The sequence below is a fragment of the Sipha flava genome, unplaced genomic scaffold (genome assembly GCF_003268045.1).
Source record: "Sipha flava isolate LNK unplaced genomic scaffold, YSA_version1 229_pilon_pilon, whole genome shotgun sequence".
In the NCBI taxonomy this organism is placed as follows: Eukaryota; Metazoa; Arthropoda; class Insecta; order Hemiptera; family Aphididae; genus Sipha; species Sipha flava.
In genome coordinates, this window is record NW_020272866.1 from 325887 (window position 1) to 351618 (window position 25732).

General features: G+C 27.4%; 2 protein-coding genes and 1 long non-coding RNA gene across 5 annotated transcripts; all 3 read left to right on the forward strand.

Annotated features, from left to right (window-relative positions):
• The first annotated feature begins 1018 nt into the window (after window positions 1–1018).
• Window positions 1019–4728, forward strand: LOC112683540. 2 transcript variants are annotated; one of them, XR_003148597.1, is made up of 8 exons: window positions 1019–1056; window positions 2405–2504; window positions 2590–2949; window positions 3017–3509; window positions 3567–3725; window positions 3805–3993; window positions 4162–4482; window positions 4572–4728. It is a non-coding gene; the product is annotated as an uncharacterized LOC112683540 (long non-coding RNA). The 2 variants fall into 2 exon arrangements; XR_003148596.1 differs by having other exon boundaries at window positions 3814–3993.
• A 756-nt stretch (window positions 4729–5484) lies between these two features.
• LOC112683526 lies at window positions 5485–8426 on the forward strand. Its single transcript, XM_025554589.1, has 7 exons — window positions 5485–5514; window positions 6000–6053; window positions 7130–7203; window positions 7267–7411; window positions 7480–7618; window positions 8135–8298; window positions 8397–8426. The coding sequence occupies exons 2-7, from the start codon at window positions 6030–6032 to the stop codon at window positions 8424–8426; spliced, it is 576 nt and encodes a 191-aa protein (XP_025410374.1). The 5' UTR covers window positions 5485–5514; window positions 6000–6029.
• Window positions 8427–14243: 5817 nt separating this feature from the next.
• On the forward strand, window positions 14244–25184 carry LOC112683542 (vesicle-associated membrane protein 2-like). Of its 2 annotated transcripts, none has more exons than XM_025554607.1 (6): window positions 14244–14732; window positions 16331–16445; window positions 16517–16595; window positions 16678–16757; window positions 20190–20241; window positions 25038–25184. In XM_025554607.1, coding segments are annotated over exons 1-6 (348 nt in total). In that variant the 5' UTR covers window positions 14244–14730; the 3' UTR covers window positions 25058–25184. The 2 variants fall into 2 exon arrangements, with proteins under 2 accessions (XP_025410392.1, XP_025410393.1); XM_025554608.1 differs by lacking the exon at window positions 14244–14732 and adding an exon at window positions 15028–15289 and having other exon boundaries at window positions 25038–25057.
• The last annotated feature ends 548 nt before the right edge of the window (window positions 25185–25732 follow it).

The following is a 25732-nucleotide window of genomic DNA, read 5'->3' on the forward strand; positions in this document are numbered from 1 at the left end:
GGGGGGGGGGGGGTATGGGGGATAAATTAATATTGTCTTTTACCTACAAATAGTTCAAATAAAAACTTATAAATTATTACGAAACTAAAAAAAAAAAAGTTTAGAAGTTGTGTATACTTAAATATTACCTGTATATAAATATTTACCCGTTAACGATAAGCATGATTTCAAAATAAATGGTCTGATTCATTTTAATACTTATTTATTAATAAACATTGGGTGCCTTGCCACACACTGTACCTAATTATGAATAGATTATAGATGGTAAGTTAAGTAATCCGATAATGGGAAACAGTGACGTAGCTAGGATTTTCTGAAGGGGGGTGTTAATTATAATTATTAAATATTATATATAATACGTACGAACTAAAACTTTTATTTTAATTAATTAATATATATACATAATGTCTGTAATAGAGATATAATGTATATTCGAATTCGGATGCTTTACCATAAATTATTCAAATATTTGACTATTCGAATATCAGTATTCGATGCTACAATACCTATTATTATTAAACGTTTTGTTGTGCACGAAAACGTAAACGAATAATTTTCGTCAAGTATTGTCGCAATCGCGATAATGTTAACCTGTATATATGTAATTAGTATTGTGCATTATTTTATATTTCATATTGTATTATCGATTTACCTATATTCCTATAATAATGTAATATATGATACGACTCAAGGGGGGTGTCATATCTACCAAACACCCCCCTTGTATACGCCACTGATGGGAAAAACCACCATTCCATAAACATAATATAATAATAAAAATGTAACTTCAAGATTTACATTTCGTAGAACGAATAATAGCCATAGATAGTAGGTACTAAGAACGCGCGCCGACACAAAGTATCTACATTGATTATTGCGATTACGTATAAACAGTAAACACTACACAGTAGGTATACACACCGTGTCATTCTCTCATAATCACAGTGTCAGTTACATTTTTATAAGCTAAAAGCAAAATGGAGCAAAAAAAAAAGAAAATTACCAGCAACTAGCAGTACTTTATTGAATTTTTTTAAAAAGAAGCCTGGGCCTGACGTAAGTATTACAATTTAAAATACTAAATATTATTAGACCCGGAATTAAATGTTTAAATATTATGTATGACGTATTCAACTTATGATAATTAGCATTACAACTCGCGCTAAAAATATGGAAAATTAAATTAACACCAGTTAAAAAAAGTACCTATTAAAAATATAATTGCAGTCACTGCAGTTTATTCAATAACTATTAGTTATGTCATATTAATTATTATAAAACATTTAAATGAGTTTATTAAAAAAAAAAATAGAATTTAAAAATATATGATAATATTATAATAATAATTAATAATACCTACCTAATATTTAAAAACAATTTAATTCGATTTTACCTATACATTTTCTTGTTTATTATTTAAGGAAAACATAGAGAAATCTGATGATGTATCACGTGAAAAATATCATGTTTAAAATATAAATTTGATTCAAGCTGTCCAAGAAACAAATAAGATACAGTACCTATTGTTCTATCGTTCTATGGTATTATACCTGTAGCTTGACTCCTGCCTGCTAACATTGCATTAAAATTAATAAATTAGATTGTGCTTCGTAATTTTTTAGAGGGAACATTTTGATGCTAGTAAAAACGACATTGCTTTGTTTATTAAACGTGATTTATTATCAGACGAAGAAAAAAATACTGTAAGCTTTTCGAATGCTAATGACTTATGTCAGATTTAGTCTGAACTATAGTTAAAACCTACCAATATATCATAATATAGTATAAACTACAATATAATTGTTTTTATTATTTTTTGTTTAAAACCTGTAGGTACTTACCAATTTATGGTTACCAAATCATAATTATGTATTTCCATTAAATGAAAAAAACAAAAAAAGAGGTTTAAAATTTCAGTATAAATGGCTGAACGAATTAAATTGGCTTGTTTATTTGGAAGTTGAAGGTGGAGCTTTTTGTAAGCATTGTGTTGTTTTTGCAAAAACCGGTGGAATAGGAAATCAATCTTTAAAATATTTGGTTAGTGAAGTATTTGATAGTTGGAAAAAAGCTAAAGAGGTATTATTTAATATATTAATGTTTTAACTTTTAATCGCTTATAATTTAATATTATTTTAATTTTAATTTTATTTCCCTGTGAATACATGTTATTCTATTGTTATAATTTTAATTAAATGATAGGTATTTCGAAATCATTCTACATTAGAGTACCACACATTTTCTGTTTTGAAATCTGATGAATTTTTAAAAATATATTTAAAAAAAGTGCCAACTATAGTAGAACGATTGGATAAAAATAGGTATTTAATCATTTATTAGCTTAAGTCTGCAAGTATGTACTTACTTTGATATTTTTTTTTGTTAAAAAATTAAACAAATCAAGGTGAATAGAGAGCGACTCATTCCAATCGTTGATTGTGTCATACTTTGTGGTCGTCAAGAAATTGCTCTACGAGGGCATAAAGATTATGGAAAAATTGATAGTATGTTTAAAATTAAATAATTTTATAGCATTACATATTATATAATAATGCTACTCAACCTTAATATAAATTTTTCATATTATAGTGAAATGTTCATTAAATCAAGGCAACTTTAGAGCCATATTAAAGTATAGAGCATATGGTGATGAGATGTTAAAGCATATCATTACAAGTAAAGGACGAAACAAATACCTAACTCCTCAAATCCAAAATGAAATCATAACGGCATGTGGGGACATTATGCTGCAAAAAATAGTTAAGAATGTAAATGCTTCAAAATGTTTCTCAGTTTTAGTTGACGAGATTACTGATATTTCTACTATTGAACAAATGGCTATGTGTGTTTGATATGTTGACGATAACGATTGTATCCATAAGAGATTCCTGAAATTTATTACTATTAATAGCTTAACTGGTTGTGATTTAGCTGAATCAATACTCAACGGTAAATTAAAATGATATTATGTTTTTAATAAAGTAATAATTGTATGGTTATTATATTTTGTAAATAGGTCTGAATAGTTGTGAAATTAATTTAGATTACTTATATGGTCAAGGATATGATGGTGCAAGCAACATGTCTGGCCAATATAAAGGTGTTTAGGCAATTATAAAAAAAAAAATATCCTAAAGCTATATATGTGCACTGTGCAGCACACTCTCTGAACTTAGCAGTATCAACTGCAAGTGGAATTCAACCAATTAGAAACTGCTTAGATATTATCGAAAAGTACTATGTTTTCTTTAATACACCAAAACGCCAAAATGTTCTTTTAACCAACATTGAAAATAGTAATGAGGATCCTAAGGTTACAACTAAAAAGATTATGTGCTACACGATAGGTGCAGCGTTATGATACGGTAACAGATTTCATTGAACTATTTGCATTTGTAGTTGAATCATTAGAAAATATTTCTAATTGGAATGATTCCACAGCAACGGAAGCTAATATACTATTAAAAGCTATTGATTCAGAATTTCTTATATCCTTACAAGTTATACAAGTAAATAGTAATTAATAAATATAATTTATTTTATTTTATAATAAAATATTTTTTCAGTTGGTTTTTTCTTTTGATTTACCATTGTGTAAGTTGCTACAAAAAGAACAAATTGATTTGAGAGAAGCAGTAAGCCTTGCTGAAGATATTATAAATGTATTAAAAAATATCAAATTAAATTGTGTTACTGAATTCCACAAATTATTTTTGCTTGCAAAAGTAAGTATACTAAAATAAAGTATATTATTATATGAATTATATGAAAAAAATTATGTTTATATTTAACATTTGTAATAAGAGAGGTCAGTAATTATAGATATAGACTTGAATACTAAAAGAATATCTAAACGATAAGTAAATTGAGCAAATCCAGATCCCAATTTAAGTGTTGAAGAATACCACAAAGTGTCAGTATTTATACCCTACCTGGACTTTTTTATACAACAACTAGGAGAAAGATTTTCAATCCGTTCTGAAATTTTTAAAGGTACCTATATTAAATTAAATCATTATTATCATTTTTAATTAAATTGGTACCTAGTTTTTATAAAATTAAAAACAAATCACTGAAATAAAATATTCATATAATCAATCTATATTATTAAATTCAACCTTTAATGGTTTATGTATAATGTATATATGTCATATTTTATAGGATTTCAAAGTCTATTTTCCTATACATTAACTTCTAATGAGGAGGTATCATTTAGAAAATTACTTGAATTTTATTCACCTTCTTTGGATGTGAACAACTTAATTGCAGAATTGAAATTGTGAAAGATAAAACTTGAGCGAATAAACAATATTCCGAAAACTGCAATTGAAGCATTACATGTGTGTAATGCCAATATTTACCCAAATGTGCATTTTATTTTAAAAATACTATGCACACTTCCTGTTTCTACAAGTACGCCTGAAAGAATGTGTTCCAGTCTTTAAAAGGATAAAAACATATCTTCGAAACAGTATGTCTGAGGTTAGTAATTATAATAGCTGTGCACTTGTGCTTAATAAAATACATTTCCATAATATCTAATGAGAAAAATATTTTAATTTTTTTTGTAGAAAAGACTTAATGGTCTGGCAATGTTGGCAATTCATAATGATATTACATTTTCAAATGAAGAGGTCATTGATGAACTTGCCAAAAAGCCTAGGAATCTGGACATCATATTGTAAAATATTAAAACATTTTAAAACATATTTGTAAATGTATAATGTTATGTAATATAGAAAGATTATATTTACATGTGTTGAGTTATTAAATTATACAAAATATAGATAAGGGGTGTGTGGGCCGGGGGGCAAAGGCCCCCCACAAGTTTACCATACAAATTAATTTTGATCTCCTCCCCCATCAAATATTCTCAGTTACGCCACTGAATACGTATAAAGTACTTATATTTTTAACAAGATTATATCTTGAAAACTTAATTGTCCGTGATATAATGAAAAAAATTAAATTCAAAAAAATAAATTTTATTTCCTACCCGTCAAAACGTAAATTTTAATATATTTGCTGGCTACATTGAGTAATTACTCTATGACCAGCTGGCATGCTTGTAACCATTACGAATCACACTCTCGTTGGATACAAAAATAGGTACAACACTTCCTTGCATTGAATACGGATATTGATAGTTTACAACCATCTGAATTCGAGAATTCGATACAAAATAATAATATCGTTTATCAAATCAGACTTGGATAATAATATAATTATTTTCCGTGACCACAATCAAAATAATGTATGCGTGAGTATAGAATTTAGTGAAGTTATTAGTTACTTAATTAACTACTACGTAGCCATGGTTTATGGTCAATAAAGAAATCATTTTTCGGTTCAAAAATATTAGATACATCCATTTTATTGTTCAGTGATTCACGGTAAAAATTGGTTTGTTCGTTGGTGTTTGATATATTGTATCTTATAAAACATATTTTCATCAACGATCTACAATCTTAGTCGTACAAAAGACTGCTGTCAAGTACAGATTACAGTTGAAAGGTATTATTTAATTAATTTCATTGTTTTCTAATTAAAATATATTTTTTTAAATTGTTTTAATGATAACTATTGCTAAAGCGTATAGTTGTGCTTGATGTTGTTTTAAAACTAGATATTTTACTTCACGTATGAAGTAATTTTATTAGACCTGTTGGTTTTACTCTAAGATTTGTTTAATTTATTCAATAGAAAAGTTTTGCCTCCAGAGTCGTTTTGTATTCATCCATCTACTGTTAAATGAAATTACACAGAATTTAATTTATAAATAATTATATTAAGGTTATAAATATTTTTTTGCGAGACTATAATTATATAATTAAATCAATTATAAGTAACTAGTAATTATTTTTAAAACAAAATTTTTGTCCCTCAAATTTTGGCCTTACCTATCTCCCAAATTGATGGTTAATAAATAGTAATTACATAATTTAACTATAGATCCCCTGTATTAATTTATGTTACTTATAAAAAAATTGTATTTTCAGAAATATTAATTTTTTCAATTAATAACAACTATGGAAGCTAGTCTTAAACCAGTTGTAAGTATTAAATGTTGTATAATTTAAAATATTTGAAATTCGATGTAATTATTAATAACATTAATCATACATACAACAATTATTGAATCTTACTAAAAATGTGTATTATATATTTATAAATATATGTCTAAGTTTATAAAACACAATTTATTGTACTGTTGTATATTTTTTTTTAAGATATGTTTCATTTTATTGAATTAATCTTATTTTTAGAAAATATTTAGAATTATTTTTTTAAACGATTTTACTTTAGGAAATATTTAATTTGGTACGATCAATTGTCCAAAATGTAAATATTAACAATTTTGATGAAATGGCACGTACAATTATTTCCATACCGCTGAAAACAATTTATATATTTGAAAACATAGTGGATATAATTTATTTTCGGGTATATAAATATTATTAATAATTATAATAGTTATTAAATTTGTTGTTTTACTTATCTAGGCTTTAAATAGACCCGATTTTACAGTTTTATATGCAAAGTTATGTGCATACATGGCCAATCATGTTGCATTTAACAAACTTCACAATTCTAAAACTACTTTTCAGAAAGTTTTAGCACAAAAAATCTTTGATATGTTTACCTCATATTATACTCGTACTCCTCAGAATGAAGTACATAAATTAAAAAAAAATTTTATGAACAGTAATATGGTAACTAGTTATAATTTATTAATATAATAAAAGTATTTTTGTGATTATATTAGATTTTATAATATAATCTATAATTATTAGTCTTAAGTCATTTCAAGCTTAAGATAAATCTCAGTACTGATGCTTGCATAGTTAATTTTTATTTATAAATAAACTGATTTGTATCATTTTAAATCAAGACTTATTCATACATAATATGATTTAGGTACCCTAATTTATATTATATAATTAACAATAATAGCTAATAATTAAACTGACTTGAGTAGAACTACTCAATCAAACTAATAAAACCATTAACCATTCTTATTTGCTTTTGACTAAAACCAAATTATATTCAAATAAATTTTCCACCGATTGATAACATATGTTTTTTAATTTAATTATCAAATAATATAAATATTTTATATATGTTATAGACCCCATCTTTTTTCAAGAATATATTGAATAGTTTTCATTTCCAATATTATAAAAGGTCTTTAGCCCATTGCAAGTATGTTTTCAAGTAAAATTAATTAATAATTTGTATATATTGTACGAAATAATATTTTTATAGATTTATCGGTGAATTATTCAAACAAGGGGCTTTTACCGAAAAAAATATACTGTCGTTCATTCACGAATTGATGAAAGTAAAAGATATTCTGAATATTCATTGCTTATGTATAATATTACAAATAGCAGGACAAAAATTATCAAAAGTAATAACCAAAATAGTAAAGTATTAGGAAATTATAGAATAAATAATTTCTTATTTCATTTTTTTTAGACTCATAATTTGGACGGTATAGTACATCATATTTTATTATTTAAAAATGAAAACACTGTCCTCATAAAAATGTCACCAACTCTTCAGTCTTTGATATTCAAAATACAAAACTTGCATTTAAAATGTTGGATACATGAAGGTAATAATGTCAATTTTCAAATTATACTGTATAAATACTATTGTTCATTAGAAAAAATGTACTATTAAGTTACTACATTTATTTTAACAAATTTTTTTAAAATTTAGTTAGGTTTTATAATATGTTATGTATAATTATAATTTTTTTTTTTTTTTGTTATAATATATTCAACAGTTTGAATTTTAAAATTTCAAGTTATGCATTTTATTTATGTTTAGCATTTATACAAAGTTGTAACATTACTTTCAAATTGTATATTAGAAAGTAGGATAAAATTATTTTGTAATTTTGTATTAGTATAAATTTTTATGCAGTAATAAACAATTGCTTTTAAAAATTTTTCTTAACAATGATCAGTTTGCAATAATGATTCCTTCAAATTTTCATAACGAAGACATCAAAATCGTATTTTATTAAATTAAATAAATAATATACAAGAATGGTACATGATATCTTCTGAACAGTTTTAATTTAATATATTAACTATTAACTATTTTAATAACTATTTTTTTACAGAACCTCTTAAGTTAATTGAGGACAATGAACAATATATTTCCTTTGAAAATTTGCCGGAGCAATTAAAAAAACTATATGATCTTAAATCATATACAGTAATGGCCCAATGTATTATTGATGAATGTATGGCTGTTCTTAACGGTTTTAACAAGATAAATATTAATGTATGTAGTAGGTTTATTTATTTTATTATCAGTATTTTAAATATAAAAAAAAATAAAATAAGATGAAGAATATATTTTTATTATTGTATTACTATTAGATTGTTATTATGAAGAAGAATAATAAATAATTATTCCACATTTTTTATAACCCATCAAACAAATCCACTAAAACATCCTAGATATCGATCATCAGAAACTTGAAATTTGAAATATCTATTTCTTACTAATATTAAACTTTTTTTTTACACAAATATCTTAAAACATATAATTATTTAACCATCAAAGTTTATATTATTATACATTATAATACCAATAACTTTTTGATTACACCTTATGTTTATTTATTTAAAAATATTTACAGGAAATAGTACATTCGTTAAAATATATCAACTCGTGGCTACATTACGATCAAGTGTCATTCGTTGCTTCTATGATACTTATAACACTAAACGAAGACCAAAGTATTCGCCATAAGGCTGGTATACTTTTAAACTTATTTATTAAGAAAGGCTTGTTATTAATTGATTCGGTTTTATCGGGGTAAATATAATTATATAAATTTTCTGTATTGTACATTTTATTAATTATTATTTTCTTTTTATTTCATATATTAGAATTGACAAAATAATGGATGACTCAGAATTGAAAATAGAACTTCCAAGATTATCAGATTTATTATTTGACATCACTAGTAGGATTACATATCTGAATTAATTTTGTATAACTTAATTTATACTGTTTTGTATTGTATATTCTAATTGCTTTTTACTTGAATTTAATATTTTTAAATCGAGGTTTTGTCTAAAATTTTTTTTTGAGTTATAATACAACTTTCGTTGGTCTAAATGTGAAATAAATTATTGATAAACAATCCATATTTTAGTCGTTACTAATCTTTAATTTCGCATTTTTTGAATACTTTTGGCATAATCAAAAATATTCAAGTGCTTACATAAACAATAAATTGAATTATTAATTTTTTTTTTTTTTTTTAAGATTTCGCATGTCTCGGTTTTTATCATTTTTGTTGCTTGTATCTCATAGGCATTCTTGCCTGCGATAAATTTCTATAAACTTAATCACAACAGTCAATCAAACATGATTCAATTTGCCATAATTTTTATTTTATTAGTTAACTACTCAATCTAAAAAGTAAAAAAATAAAAGCAAAAGTTTAAATTAAGATATATATATAAAAAACCACAAAATAAGAATATATCATAATAATCGACATGAACGGATTCATACAAGTTTCGAATGTTTGATAAAAATAAACGCCCAAGAGATATGAAAAACTATGTACATTTGTTGATACTTTAAGAAGCCAATTATCGTACTAAATAATCTCGACACGTGTGAACAAAAAAAGCAGAGCTTATCGCTTTCAAAAGTCACCATGCATTCTCGAAAACCGCGTGAGTTATTATCATGGTGTAAATAATCATGATATGACTCTCGAACAAAAAATCTTGTATTCGATAATCGCATGGAAGATGCTCGAATGGTAGGTACGAGAAATGAGAAACTCTTTCCGTGTAAATCCGTTTAGACTTATTAAAGTATTAACATTTTTAAAATATTAATAATAGTACACCAGATAAGAATAGTAATAATTTTATAATCGACTAATTTACTTTATAAACTGATATACCTACCTACATATTGTAAAATTATAAAAACCTATTTGATAATAGAAACGAAATCGATATTCGGGAGGTCGGTCGTCGGGTGGAAGAATAATAACATATATCAACTGAAATTATAATATATTTTTTTTTTTAATACAAAACTAAATGAAATCTTGGAGTACTGAAAAATCAAATGTGCTCTACTCTGTGCTTGGAAATAATATATGATAGATTTTATTCAACCATAATTACCTTGACTTATATCTCTTCTAGTTTTTCTTTATCCACGAATAGATCAACTATAGAGATATAATACTAGTTAACAAGCTTTTCTTCTTATAATTCTAAGACAATTGTATAATTATATAAATTAAATTCTAATTCATTTATGTATACATTTTTATTAATAATATAAATTAAGTTAATTACAATTCATTTAAATTTAAAAAAATAATATAAGTATTTATGCTTTTCATTGCGACATTAAACTTTTTGTAATTATTATAAAGATGAATTATCACAAAAACAAATCAATTAGGTAAATAATAAATCCTTATCTAAATATATTCTAAATGTATAATTCAATTTAAATAGTAAACAGTATGTCCGAGGTTAGTAATTATAATAGCTGTGCACTTGTGCTTAATAAAATACATTACATGTGTTGAGTTATTAAATTATACAAAATATAGATAAGGGGTGTGTGGGCCGTGGGGGCAAAGGCCCCCCACAAGTTTACCCTACAAATTTATTTTGATCCCCCCCCCCCATCAAACATTCTCAGTTACGCCACTGGTCTAATCATCAACCGATATGCATAATAATCCTTCAAACATTCTTGTTTGTTTTGGCACCTGTTGTGGGATCTTGTTTAATATTTATGCAATACCCGTCATTTAATACCAAAAATAAAATTAATAGTGTTTAAATAGTTTTTAATAGTTTTTTAATAGTTTCACTTAATAATTCATTTTCAATTGCGCAGTTATCGACTGGGTCAACAATTATTAAATTAGACTACGATGATTAAACAATAGCACTTTTCCAAAAATTTTTCGTAAAAATCTCCTCCTGGCAATTACGAAAAATTAAAAAAAATTTGAGCCAAATCGGCCTAGCGTTCTCAATTGATGAAATGTTATACATTTTTGGCTCCAAGTTTACTTTTTTTGTTAATATTTCGTTATATTATGGATAGGACAACTACATTGAATAAAATGAAGAATAATAAATGATTGGTTCATATTACGGTTAACAAGGGTGGTTTGACTCCGAAGCGGATAAATACCCAAGAAGTCTCAATGATTTGTGTGGTAGTTTATGATAGTACGTGAATGCCTGCATTGAACGTGTACTTAACTAAACGTCAATCAGTACATGAGTATGAAGGGGAAATATCACAAATCAAATTTATTTTTCCATCTGAATTTTCTTTTTGAAACGTTTCAGATTGTATATTAATTGAAAATTCTATAATCAATATGCGAAAATTTAAAAAAAATTCCCACTCTATACATATACACATGTGTATACACACTGCAGTGGCCTCGCGAACTAGGATTTTCAGAAGCAGTTGCTTCTGGAATTTAGAGTGGATGGGCGGTGGAATGTGACTTGATCACTTATTGGTAAATGGTTAAATATATTTGAAGACAGCAGTCAAATTTGACTAACCTAACAATTTCAGGTGTAGAGTGAACGCTAACACTGAATCGATTGGTGTGGTGGGGTGGGTCATTAATAAATTGTTCGTTTTTATATTCTTTATAGTTCGCTACGCCACTGCAAATACATATCGGTTATCACAGAAATTTCATCGATTTATTTAAACATGATGCTAAATAAAACTATATTTAATTACACTGTTTTAAATTAGTTAGTCATTAAACTTTAGTAATAAATGAATTTACATATCAACACACATAATAAATTGCACTTGCAAATAATGTTATCTCAAAACCACGGAAGTTGGTTACAAAGTTATTATTGATTTACAAATTTATATTTAAGTGGATAGAATAAATAAACCTTCTTTTTGTATCGTGTACGTGCGAATTTTAGTTTTTACTACATTTTAATTCGAACATCCTTAATAGGTGGTAATTTTATTTATTTTATTCTTGGCATAAACATTAGACATCAAATAGCTCCTGGAATTTCATTTTGAATAGTTCACAATAGCTCCACAAATTTTAGAAGACATTACACTACATCCATCTGTTGATACACCTACACAATTTTTCAAAACTAATCCAAGCCTTGTCATGATTTTTAAGACTGTTTTACCAAGAACTTCACCACTTAATTTGGACTCAATATTAACTAACCAGGCCCGTTCGTAATATTTATTATTTGTTTTTATCAGTGATCTATCATTATGAATATTATATAGACTAGGAGTAAAGTATAGGGCAGCGTTTCTTAAATTGTGTTCCGCGGAACCCTGGGATTCCGCGAAGATCACTTCAGGGTTCTGCGAAGCTAATTTTTTATAAAAATTTTAAGAAAATTACTTTAAAATTTCCAATTTAAGATTAGTAATGTTGAAAAACTGTTTGCATTATAAAAAAAAAAATCTTTGTATATTAAATAACATGTATAAGCGATATGGAATAGTCTACATTTATATTTAGTCTAATTAAAGTAATTATTATTAAAGTATTATTATTATATATGTAGATATTTTTTATTATTTTAATTTAATTTTAAAACATTTTTTGAATTAAATACCTTTAACACAATATTATTATATAATTATAATTTATTTACAAATAATCCTAAAAAAAGCTAAAAAAAAAAAGTAGTAGTTCCACGATAAACGTGGACATCAAAAAGGGTTCCACAGATAAAAAAGTTTAAGAAACGTTGGTATTGGGTAAAGTATAGTTTTCAACCACAGCTGTTTCTATCGAACTGTTTAACTATATCAGTTTATTCGTATCGTATCGTGCTGTCGTATTTGTTAAATTTATTAACGTGTATATAAATGCTAATACAAATTCATATTTTGAATGACATTTTTTTCTTTTCTAAAAATTGGCCCTCTAGTAACTTTGAGTTGTCCTTCCCTGATATAGACTAATAATATTTACATATTATTATAATTTGTGACAAACCTACTTCATCAGCTTGGTAACATTTCCTTATCCAACGCCAATAAATTACATTAATATTAATGCTCTTATATTATATTTAAGTAGTTTTATTTTTGACTGGCCAAGACAAAAAAAAAAACACTACGATCCCATCCAGTGACGCACGCAAGAGGGGGGGGGGGTTAAGGGTTGTATACTCCCCCGAAATTTTCTCCGATGTCTAGGTTAAAATTTACAAATTTTACAAGTTTGAAATATGAAGAGCTAGTATTGAATACCTAGTATCATTGATTATAGAATAGTCTATACTATTATCAATGCTATTATTTAAGTCAAAATATATTAAGGATTTACATAATTTTGTTAATTGTAAAATGTATTATATTTTTACCTTGACGTATTGCATTTTATACCTTATATTCCTATGTATAAATTATAAATATACGTTGTGCAACTTTTTATTTTATTTTTTTATCCAAAATAGTTTTAGGCTTTATGAAAATCAAAGCAGAAAACGTAGCAAAATACTCCGGGTGAAAAACACTACCCCGATAAGGCTTTATAAGGTTGGACCATGGTAATGAAAATAGATAGCCGCTGAACGTAAGCGAACACGGTAATGAAGCAAAGAGAAAAAAGTCGCATTGTACATCGTACGTAGACACGGTCACATAGAGGGGCGTGTTCGATCGAAATACGTTGAATATTATTTCACACACTTTCAAATGCACGTATGGTGGCTGAGGAAGAGGAGTGGGGTTTTTTTTCTCCCCTGACGTCATTGCATGCGCGTCGTATGAAGTGTCGTCTGCACGTCTGTGTACGGTGTGCGCATAATGTCTTACGCGTGCCCGTACGACTGCACGTCTTTTGATGTACGATCAGCATCACGACGAACGCGATGTGTTGAGCAGCCTTTTCCGCGGTCGAGAAGTCAACGTTGCGACGATGGCCACGCCGTACACCCAGCGATATTATAATGTTACGGTCCGTGTGCTGGTTGCGCGCGCGTCCGGTGGTGGTGGGTACGGGTGAAGGGGTTCGCTAAAAGTTTTCCTTGTTTTCCGGCGGCGCGGGGGCGGTGGGTGTGGACGACTTTGCGCGAGACCCTTCGGCGGTGACGGCGTCGGGACGCGGGCGGGTGATTCGTTCCCTGTACTGCCGTGTAGTCAGTGTCCGCCGCCGCCGAGAGACCTGCGATCGATTGTCTAGCGGACACGGTCGTCGGGCACAAGCGCACGGCACCGCACCCGCGTTCGACAACGAGAGGGCGCGTGCGCGCCGTACATACACACGCGCCCGTAGACGCGGAAGCGTTCGCACACACACACGCGCGCGCGCCAAAGCTCACAGCAGTGCCTTCTCGTCGTCGAACCTGCCGCCGCCGCCGCCGCCGTCATCCCGTCGCCGCAGCCGTCGGCCGAAACGCATCCACGTCCCGGGACGGTACAAACGCGCTACGCTACAACGGGCACGACTACGTGGTGCCGCTGCGACGGCCAGTACCAAGGTGTACCGCATCCATCACCGGTAGAACGATATAAGAGCGTCCGAGGCAACAAATAACCGTCTCGCTCCACAGCAGCACACCACACCTTGCTGGCGCGCGCGACCTGCACTGCCCGTCACCAGTACGCGTTTAGTACACACGCACCGCGGCGTACAGCAGAAGCCGTATCGTCCAACGTTCCCATCGTTTTCTCGACAAAATGTAAGTATATCGGTCGTCGTTCGCGTACACCAATTTTGCGCGAGTCCGCCAACGCCGTGGCCGTTTTCCCGAAATCCTACCGCTGCGTGTACAAAGGCCGCTCGTTCGACCACGGGTGATTTTTTTTGTCTCCTCGCGCAACCCGCGCCAATCGCAAACACTTCGAATGTTCGACGTCCCAAATCTCATCACAGGACCGGGTCAACAACCACCGCTTTCGGGGTGATTCGCCGTGCCCTACACTATCCTCCGCCCCGCCCCCCGCACGCGGCTCTTATACGAGTAGTTGCAGTGAGTCGTTTGCCGTAACTACGTGCGTACCACGAGAGTGCTGACTGGCTTCGTGATCATTTCTCGCGCACCACTTTCCGTCGGTTACGTCGGTTACGTCACACGTATTAACCCGCGTAGGCGGCACCGCGCTGTGCTCGCCATCGATTTCTCACCGTGACTCGCGTTCAGGTCGATCGAGTTTTTGTCGACGTACACGATCGTGCGCGCGTCGGCTGGACTTGAAAGTCGAACATAAATTGTTGACGCGGCCAACGGATAACAATGTAGGTAAAATATACGCGGGCATGTTGTAGCGCGGTAACGAACGCCTACCGGAATTGCATTTAGCTGAGAAATTTTATCGTATTTGTAAAATATAATTATGGCGTAATAACGACTAGTAGTGTAAGTGTGCATAAGATATAGCCAGATAAAATGATGTAAATTTTTTACAACGGTCCTGAGGAAACGACGTTTTTGCACCCTTTCATTACGCGAGCTTCCGAAAAAAAGTTCTTTCCTCAATATAGTTTCCAACCACAGTGTATTTACTTACTGCTACGTTACATCTTATGCAATGCACTTAAATGTTTCGCCTTAAAAATGCCATATACATTTGAGATGGAGACTCAGGAATGAATAATAATGTCTTATAGGGAACCCGTTGTTACGGTTTAATAATTATTATACTAATGACTTTTGTATGGAAATTTACAAGGTTCAATGATTTGATTCATCGTTCAGCATGCGTTTCAAATATTGATTTTACAATTAATGGGCATTTATCAACTAAATTTGATTGTAACATATTATTCTTAAATATTGCCTTTTAAATTATAGAAATAGAAATAAGATATTTGTACCTCACTAAAAAGTGAGGTAACAGTCAGTTTTAATCAAAATTTTAATACTTGAACAAGCCATTTTCAATAGTTGAATAATATAATAAATAAATATGAGACCGATTCACATTGAAAACGTGAAGTGCATTTAGATATTCTTCTCTGATCAATTTAAAAACCGCTCGAAGTGTTAAGTCGGTCAAACAAGATAACATATATATATATATATAAAAGCAAAGCTAAACCCAAAATTTCGACGACTATTGTTAATCTTCAGTTGTATATCATAATAAGAGCGAATACACGACAATATACGTATACATGTATTTACAAGTAAAAAAATACGATGTAAATCGATGCGTAAACTTTTTTACATTCCCATTTAGGAAATTTTTTTTTACAAACGGACTTTTTACACCTTCGTTTCTACATTATTAGTATACTATGGGTAATTGATAGATGCGTTGTGTGTGTGTGATACAGGGCTGATGGTGCTGGGCTTACCGCAGGAGATGACACAGTGGTTGGAGGTCCAAAAACGCCACAGCAGATCGCGGCGCAAAAGCGACTGCAGCAAACTCAAGCACAAGTCGATGAGGTTAATACACGAAGAGATAAAAACAGAAAGACATTTTACATATTTTTTCAATACCTGATGTATTATTTTAGGTAGTGGATATTATGAAGACAAACGTGATGAAGGTGCTGGACAGGGATCAAAAACTCTCTGAACTAGATGATAGAGCAGGTTAAAATAATTTTTATATTTACAACTGTACAATAATTAGTGGCTTGTAATTAATTAATTTATACCTATTTATTTTGTATAGATGCTTTACAACAAGGAGCTTCGCAATTTGAACAGCAGGCTGGAAAACTGAAGAGGAAGTTTTGGCTACAAAATTTAAAGGTATGCAATGCTGTTGAATACTTACTGCTGAGAACCATAATAAAATATGAAACTTCAAATCCGTCCAAAGAGTTTTAATCAATAACTCAAGAACGTGAATTCCCCCTTTAGTTTAAGATGATAAAAACTAAATGTAATATAAAGTGCAAACAAAATTGACACTTCTTGATAAAACATTAAACAATCATAAATACTTTTTACTTAGATTTACTGGTAAAAAAATTTATTTTAAAAAAAAAACTATAATTTTAATGATTATGATTTTTATTTGATTATAATATTATACATTACTTATTTTTTATGCTTGTAAATATTACTATGCATATAATAAATCAAATAAATATTTATTCTTATAAGTATTTTAACTATATTTTAAAACTAAAATTCTAGAAAAATAATGAGTTTTGCTGTTTTAATTTTCATATTGGAAAAAATATAGTTTTTCACCAAAACAACTTTTGATCTAAATTTTTGATTAGGTAAATTTGTTATCTTGAATTTGAGTGTTATTTCTCCAATAATAACAAATTGGTATGTCAAGCATTTCATATTCATAATGTTAATTATAATATTATAAATAAAAATATTCAAGATATTCTACTAAAATAGATATGTATATTTTGAATGATATAAAAAGAGATAATGGTTTCTATATGGATAAACATAATGCTATATTTTAAACGTAAATAGGTAATTATTCATTATTACTTTCGAATAAGAATAATACATTTATGAAAACATTATTCTGACACCATCTATGTACACTTACATTCTGAACTTGATATTTGGCTACGCCCTTCTTGATCCTCATAAAACTGATTGTTGTGGTTATAGTTGTATATTAAATTATAACTATGAATATTAAATAATATAAATTATAGCTATAATTCTTTTTTTTCTTATTTGCCTTTACAGCTCTATAAGAGTTTTAGCTGCCACCGTCACTGATCTCCAATAATCATGATTCTGTATCCTTTCCTCCCAATCTGTTACTTCTAGCCTCTCTAGATCTTGCTGTACTCCATCCATCCATCGTTTCTTGGGTCTGCCTTTAGGTTCTTCTGTCTTCTGTCTTCTGCTCGTCTTCTTCTTATAGTTATAATTAATATATTTAATATTATTGTTATAGTTGTATACAATATAATTGTATGTGTTCAATAAAACTATTTTTTTTTTTTTAGTACATTATACACTCCAGTATATACAAGAATTTTATTGTCTTTATAAACACGAAGAATATAAAATAAATTATTTATTAATTAACTTATATATTTCTATATAAATAAACTATTTATTTTTTTATATATTAATTTATGAGTATAGACCATTTAATAATTTTTAATTTAATTTAATTTTTATTATGTTATTATAAATACTTTTATTGAGAAGTCTTAAAAGTATGAAGATTTTTATTATTTTGCTAAGCACTTACCAACAAATTTATATGATTCATTGTTAAAATTATTTTTTTAAGTCTCCCAAATTTATAAATATTGAATTTATTCAAAAATAAATCTAACAAAATAAATTGTGTAGTTCATAAAAGATTACTTCAAGAAATCATCCAGTTTGAAAATAGATGTTATTTAAAAATTTAATTTTATCCTAGATCCATTTTAAGTTAGCTATAATTACAACTTATAATTAGTAAAAATATTCAAATACAATAACGTTTAAAAACTTATAATAAATAATACACTCTAATTAATGAATCAGAAGTTTCCATAGTTAATTCTAAAACGTTTTAACAATTTCAAATACTTATCAAAGATTAACATTTAATTATGTATCACCACTTCATAATTCAAATATGATTAATCATATTATTATTAATAATGGTACTTTTATATTAAATGTTAACAACTTCAAATTTACATAAATTAGTTTATTTTTTCACTAAAATAATTGTTTACTTTAATCATATGTAGTAAAAATTATAATATTCATTATATATGTATATATTAAACTCGTAAAACCCACAACTAAAAAAATTTTATCAACAATAAATAAATCAGTGGTACTGGGAAACATAAAAAATGATGATGCCCATACAGACAATTGTATGGATTGGCTATTTCATCTTTCCCCTATTCTGAAAAAATATAATTATACAATTAGTTAAAATGGTTAATATTAATATAACAATACAAATATTATTAATTGAAGTGTACATAATAAAGTCATAATTAATGGACATTACTGTTAAAAACTGTTGTTTAATTTTTTAAGTTTTATTGTTTAGTTTATGTTTAAATATATATATATACAAATATTGTGTTATAGAAGAGTATATAAGTTAGTTTGCTACATTTTCAAATTATTTCATAACATTTCAGCGTTTATTGATATTTCATTTTATCACGTTGATCATAGAATGTAAATATATTTTTCTCTAATATTGAACTACAAGTAATTTACTAAATTTCTACTTATAATGTATATCCATATTACCATAGCTAACATATCTATAGGTATTGAATTGGTTTAGTCCAGAGGTTCCCAACCTTTTTTAACTCACGGCACCCTTTATAATTTTCTAAAAATTTGGATGTACCCTATAGCCTATGCCCTATACTCTATAGTTTATACTGAATACGCAATACTAATATATCGTATATTTAAATTTATATTTTGTAACCGGTTTTATTTAGCATCAATAAACAATATAGATAAGATAAAGTCACAAGTATTTTACTGTAAATAACTTTAAAACAGTTCACATTAAATCGAACCAGTATGAAAATTAAAATAGATTGAACATCTCAGATTACTATGTAAAAATTGTATGTGTTAATAATTAATTCATTAAATTATATTGTATATACCTAATTAATTATACACAATAGGTTTTATACTATAGACAAGGAGTATAGTCTGTTTTATTACAGTGCTGTATTTTTCATGAAAGCGTTTAAAAATAAATATATATTTCAAATATTTTTGCGGCACCCTAAATTTAATCTCGCGGTAACCTAGGTTGTCGCGTCACCCTGGTCGGGAACCTCTGGTTTAGTCAAACAATTAAATTGTACAAAATAAATTTTGTCAATTTTAATGACTTTTTGTATTTTTTACTTTCTTTACTACGCCCCGCGAGATTTTAAAGTTCTATTAATTGGTCCTCAACTTTGAGTTGTCCATCCCTGCTCTACAGTAATAAGTTTACTATAGCAATTAAAATTCAATTTTTAAATATTTTTTTCTATCTAACGGCATAATTTTCAAACAAGTTGAGAAACGGACAACTATAATCAGATACCAAGACCGTTTGCTAAACAGAAAAATCACTATGATTTGTCAACTCAGATCTGTGAAAATATTTTATTAAATATTAAGTTCACTTTATTTACTCATACATATTATACTCTTTTAGATAGTTAAGTTATTTTTAATGTTATTTGATATTTAAATTAAATGACGTTTTTTTTTCAGATGATGATCATAATGGGAGTTATTGGTCTCATAATTTTAGCTATTATAGTTGGTAAGTTCCAATAAAAAAAAACACTTTGATGGCTTAAGAACGTATAAGATACCGGAAAGTTATACAAATTTAACTATTCACAAAAATAATTGTTTAAAAATGAATACAATATACAATAGAATTTATTAAGCATTCCTTAAGTTTCAATTATATACAATATAAATTTCAGTTAGAAACACACAAAATTATAAAATATTGTTTTTAAAGCTTATTTTTTTATTCAAAATTCAAATTTAATTTATCCTTAATACTATAAACATAATTATGTATTATCTATATAAATATATTTATTTTTTGTTTTTAGTTCTTAATTAATTACCAATATATATAATATATATATATATATATTATATACATGATTGATGTGTTCAGCTTATAAATATTGTTGTTTAGCTGAATTTAGAACATTCGTTGTACTACATAAGGTCAAATATCAATAATATTTCCTAAATATTACTCGTTTATAATGTTTGAATAACACAGTATTATCCATTTTTAGAATAATTTATATAGGTAAAAACTTAATAAAATAAAACATAATTTTATTGTGCTATTATTAATTATGTGTCTTTTACTTAACAATGTATAATATTATACATATTATAAATCCTCTTAACAAACTCTTTTACATGTTAAATCACGGGAAGATGTTTAACAAAACAGTGATGTATTTTAAAAAATAAGTACATACATAAGACTTTATACATATACATATATATATATATATATATATATATATACACTCACATACACAATATACATATAAATATATTTACATAAAGGATAATCATGCTTTGTTTTTACGCTTTATGTTTTTGTGTGCTGTTTATTTGTTTTTTCATTCCGATAACGTTATGTGTTTTTATACATTTGGTTTCGACAATGGTTAATACTTAAACACTTGAACATAATTTTTGTTGAAACAATATAACTCGAACACGCTATTCTCTTCGGTATGTAATCTATTTTTAGGTAATTTATTTTAAATTATTTTAATATTAAATTTCTTCCATGTTTTGCACTAGTATTTGTTATGTCACGAATTAAATTTTTTTCTTAATAACACTTAATAATAATTAGAAAATTTTATTAGGTATGTAATAGTTTACCCTTTAAATTTAGCTCACTCAATATTTAGTAGTTAGACTGATCACAGTGAGTAATTTATTGCGTCGACATCAGAAACTAAATCAATTCGAAAAATAATAGGTAATAGATTAATTAATTCCTAAAACCCAAATTCAGCCTCACATTATTTTATTTAACCATATTTATATTATATAAATATATAAATGTAGTTTTATTTTTATTTTTATTTTAAGTCTTTTCTTACTAATCTAAATTTGCATGGCTTATTTTGTATGTATAATCACCATATAGTGCAACTCTAATCATAATATTTTAATAATCACTTGATCAATAACTACAATTTACATTTACTAAAATGACAATGAGTTATGGAAATAAGTAATAACTAAGATTATCATTTATGAAAACGGTGTTGGAATGAAATTGTGTTATACTTGACGTAAAAATAAAAGAATTTAAAAAATGTAAATTACTTTTTTTTTATCATTATTAGAAAAATACTAATATATATAAATGCTACATAAAAGGGGTGGCCAAACTTTTTTTGGTCATGATCTACTAAAAATATACTTCACCTTTAAGGATTGACTTTCATAGAAAAAAATTTTTACTATTGAATAAGTTTAATTATTGGAAAAAACATACTTGCATAAAGTATGTATAAACATACAATAAGTATTATAAACTAATACGAGTAACTAACTACTAAAAATAATATAATAATAATAAATAATAATTTATAAAATCTAATTACTAAAGTTTAATTTTAACATCATTTTTAAGCATCTGCGCCTTCTAAAAAACCTTGTTTTACTATTTCACCGGTTTTAAATGATTTTTCTATTATTAGCTGAAACATAACTAATTTAAAATTAAACAATTGTTTCTGCTTCGGGTTTTAAAACTAGTTTAGTAAAAATCAATTGTTATTTACAAATTTCAAGTTTCAATTTTTCTAATTGTTTTTTACGGGTTTCAGTTTTAGGAAGGAAATCTATTTCGAATTTTGAATGCGTGGTTCTCAAATGACTTCTTGATTACTTTTTTGTTGTTGTGGATATTGTTATTCGACATATCAAACATATGCATTTGTTTTTCAGTATTGTAAAAAAAAATCTATTTCCCATTCTTGATGAAAATTAAACGTTTTTTATTGTTTATGTGCGCTCATACTTATAAATTTTAAAAAACTTAAGTACGTTATTATAAATGTAATACAACAGACATCGAATGGACATAGTGAAATGAACATGCGTGAACCATATAAATTTGACATACAAACCAGAATAAAAGAAAAAAAAGAAAAATTACACAGATAAAATTTATCGAAAATTTGTTCACTACAACCTCAATTAATTTTTATGCACGTATCCCTAAAATTAAATTCTAACATGATCGACTTTAAAATTGTCCGCGATCAACCGATTGGCCGCCCCTGTTATATACTATATCTGTATACGTAATACTAGTATAATATGCGTATATGATTGTAGAGAAAAAAGAATAATAAAGTGACGATGATTTATGTGGGCGGAAAAGCTGTCCATTAACGGAACTCCGTGAACATGAAAAGAGAAAATGGCAAGATTTTTATGGATATAAATAAATTATATTAAGAACTCTCTGCACCATTTTTTTTAGCGAGTGGGTTTTTTGGGAGACGGTAAAAAGCTCAATTTGCAATAAGAGGATTAAAATGTTCTTGAAGAGTTTTGCGGAACCTTTTGTAGTGGAGTTTGGCTGTTTCGTTTAATGTAAACTACCAGTGTCTTTATGCAGTGTGTCGATAAATACACAGAGGTGCTGAAAGGATAAAAGGATAGTGCGAAGGGCTCGTGATTTGAATACTAGGATTTTATTGGTATTGTAAATTTTTGTTGAACCCCAAAGTTCAATTTCGTATTAACATATTGGTTTGAGTAAAACTTTATACACGTCAAATTTGGTTTTCGTGTTCATTCTTGAAGATATATATAAGTAGCAAGGGACGAAGGAACCTTTGGTTAAATATTATTATTTTTATGTGTAATTGAGATGTTCATGGAAGAGGTTTTTCTATAATTAGGCCAAGGTATTTTACTTTGGCTTCGGTTGGAAATTGAAATCATTATTAAATCTGTGGGTGGGTTTTTTTTCCATAGTGTGAATGTTACACGGAATTACTCGTTTATTTTTACATGCTATTTCTTATACTATTTTGACATTTCGTCGTGAAGTATTGTACATTTTCAGAGACGACGTTGTAATTTTTATGTGTTGATATGATTGCTTTGTCATCCGCATAGTTGGCTATTTTAGTGTTGGGAGTGGTTGGTGTTGGTCCGACGTAAATATATTGATGAGGAGTGGGGTAAGAGATAAATCCTTGGGGAATATCAGCTTGTATCTTGCAGATTTTGGAAATTTTAGTGTCTATTCTGGTAGCGAAATGATGGTAATCCAGGATTTAAAAAGTAGAAAATAGGAAAGAGAGAAGATATAACGAAGTTTGAGAAGGAGGCCGAACAGCCGAACACTTGAACAGTATTGTGTTTTTTTATTTTTTAAAAATTAGATGTTAATTTTAATATTATGAGATCTTACAATAATTTAAAAGGGTTACAAACTATATATTAAGAATCAAGTTTTAAAGTAGTTAATTTAATTAATATTTATAACAAGTAGATTAATTATTTGAATTCCTAAAATTTTTAATTGATTTTTACCATTATGATATTTATTCAAACAAAACATTATTCCAAAAAATTATATTATTCTAACCTTTCTGCACTGACTTAATTCAGCATTTATTTTGATAATTTTAAATTAAATTAATACATTTTCATAATAATTCACGATTATTTTTTTTAAATATAAATAGGTATAATATTCCAATATATTTCTTGGTTTTTAATGTAGAGTTGTATAACTGTGATTTCATCCATTTCTTTTGATTATAATGGCATTATAATTTAAAAATACTAAGTTAATAAATAATAATTTTTAAATTATTGAACTCAAAAAAGCAACACATTTAGTATCATTTTAATAAAAATAAATAAAACAAAAATAGTCCTATCAATATCGTAGAATATTATATAAATTATAAAATGTCGCTCATATTTATAAGTTAAATAAAATATTGTATCCTTTAGTACTGTTTAAAATTGAAATTGAGTAAATTTTAGTTTTTTGTGCTCACATGATTATGTACATTATGTTGCATTAAATACTTAGTTCAAACAGAATTTACTCTTTTTATTAAATAGATTTATTACACATAAATCATTAAACACAAATACTTAATCACAGCAAACATGTACATTTTTTTATTATGTTTTAGTATCCAAAAAATACATATTATGTAGTGAGTATTACGAGTATTACAAAGATTTTAGTGAATCAACAAATCTATAAAAGTAACTTAAATATAAAATCTTCATGGTGCACTCAGTACTCCTTAATATTTAGGTACACAAAATAACACTCTACAACATAATCAAATTATTAACTTTAAAAAACTATAGATAGATTTTTTTAATATAGCTTTTTGACCAATAGCTATTAATTATACTTCCAAACATTGATACAGTTATTCAACTACTTGTTGCTGGTAGATAACATGTACTTTTAGAGCAATTTTATTTAAATCATTGTTCAATAGATTGCATTATTCTTTAAATAATTTACTTAGTTATTAAATATATGTCTTAATTTTTTTTTTACAGCTTGGTTTTCGGACGATTAAAACATAACAAACTTCGATTGCAAGCCACCACACATTTAAGAACTAACAACTGTCATTACGTGACTATAATGGCAAAGAAACTTAAGGTGCATTAAAACTAAAAAAAAAAATAAATAAAAATATTATACATATATATTAATATATGTATTTGTTAAAAATTCATAAATAATGCTTTGAAAAAATGCCCCTACCCAAAACAAAAGTACCATAATGCTCGTTTGAAATTGTTTTTGTTATAGATACATTAATATACCAATATATGTATAAATATATAATATATATACGCAAATACAAACAGATATATACATTAATATAAAAAATATGTATATACATACTTATATATTTATATAATGAGTGTGTGTGTGAGTGTACTTTCTCAAATACATGAACGTGTTTAAATATAATACTTGTATTAAACAAGAAATACAATATATATGATATGATAAAATATCCTTTTGTAAATATCACTTTAAACTATTTTATACAATGTACATGTTTATCATCACATATTATAGAACTATGATTTCATATACCATCACTATATTTTATTGAATAATACAAATTGGGTAGAAAATTCTCAACATTTTACTTAAGCTAAAAATTACAGTAATGTAATTATATTACTATTATTATTATTATTATTATTATTATTATTATTATTATTATTATTATTAT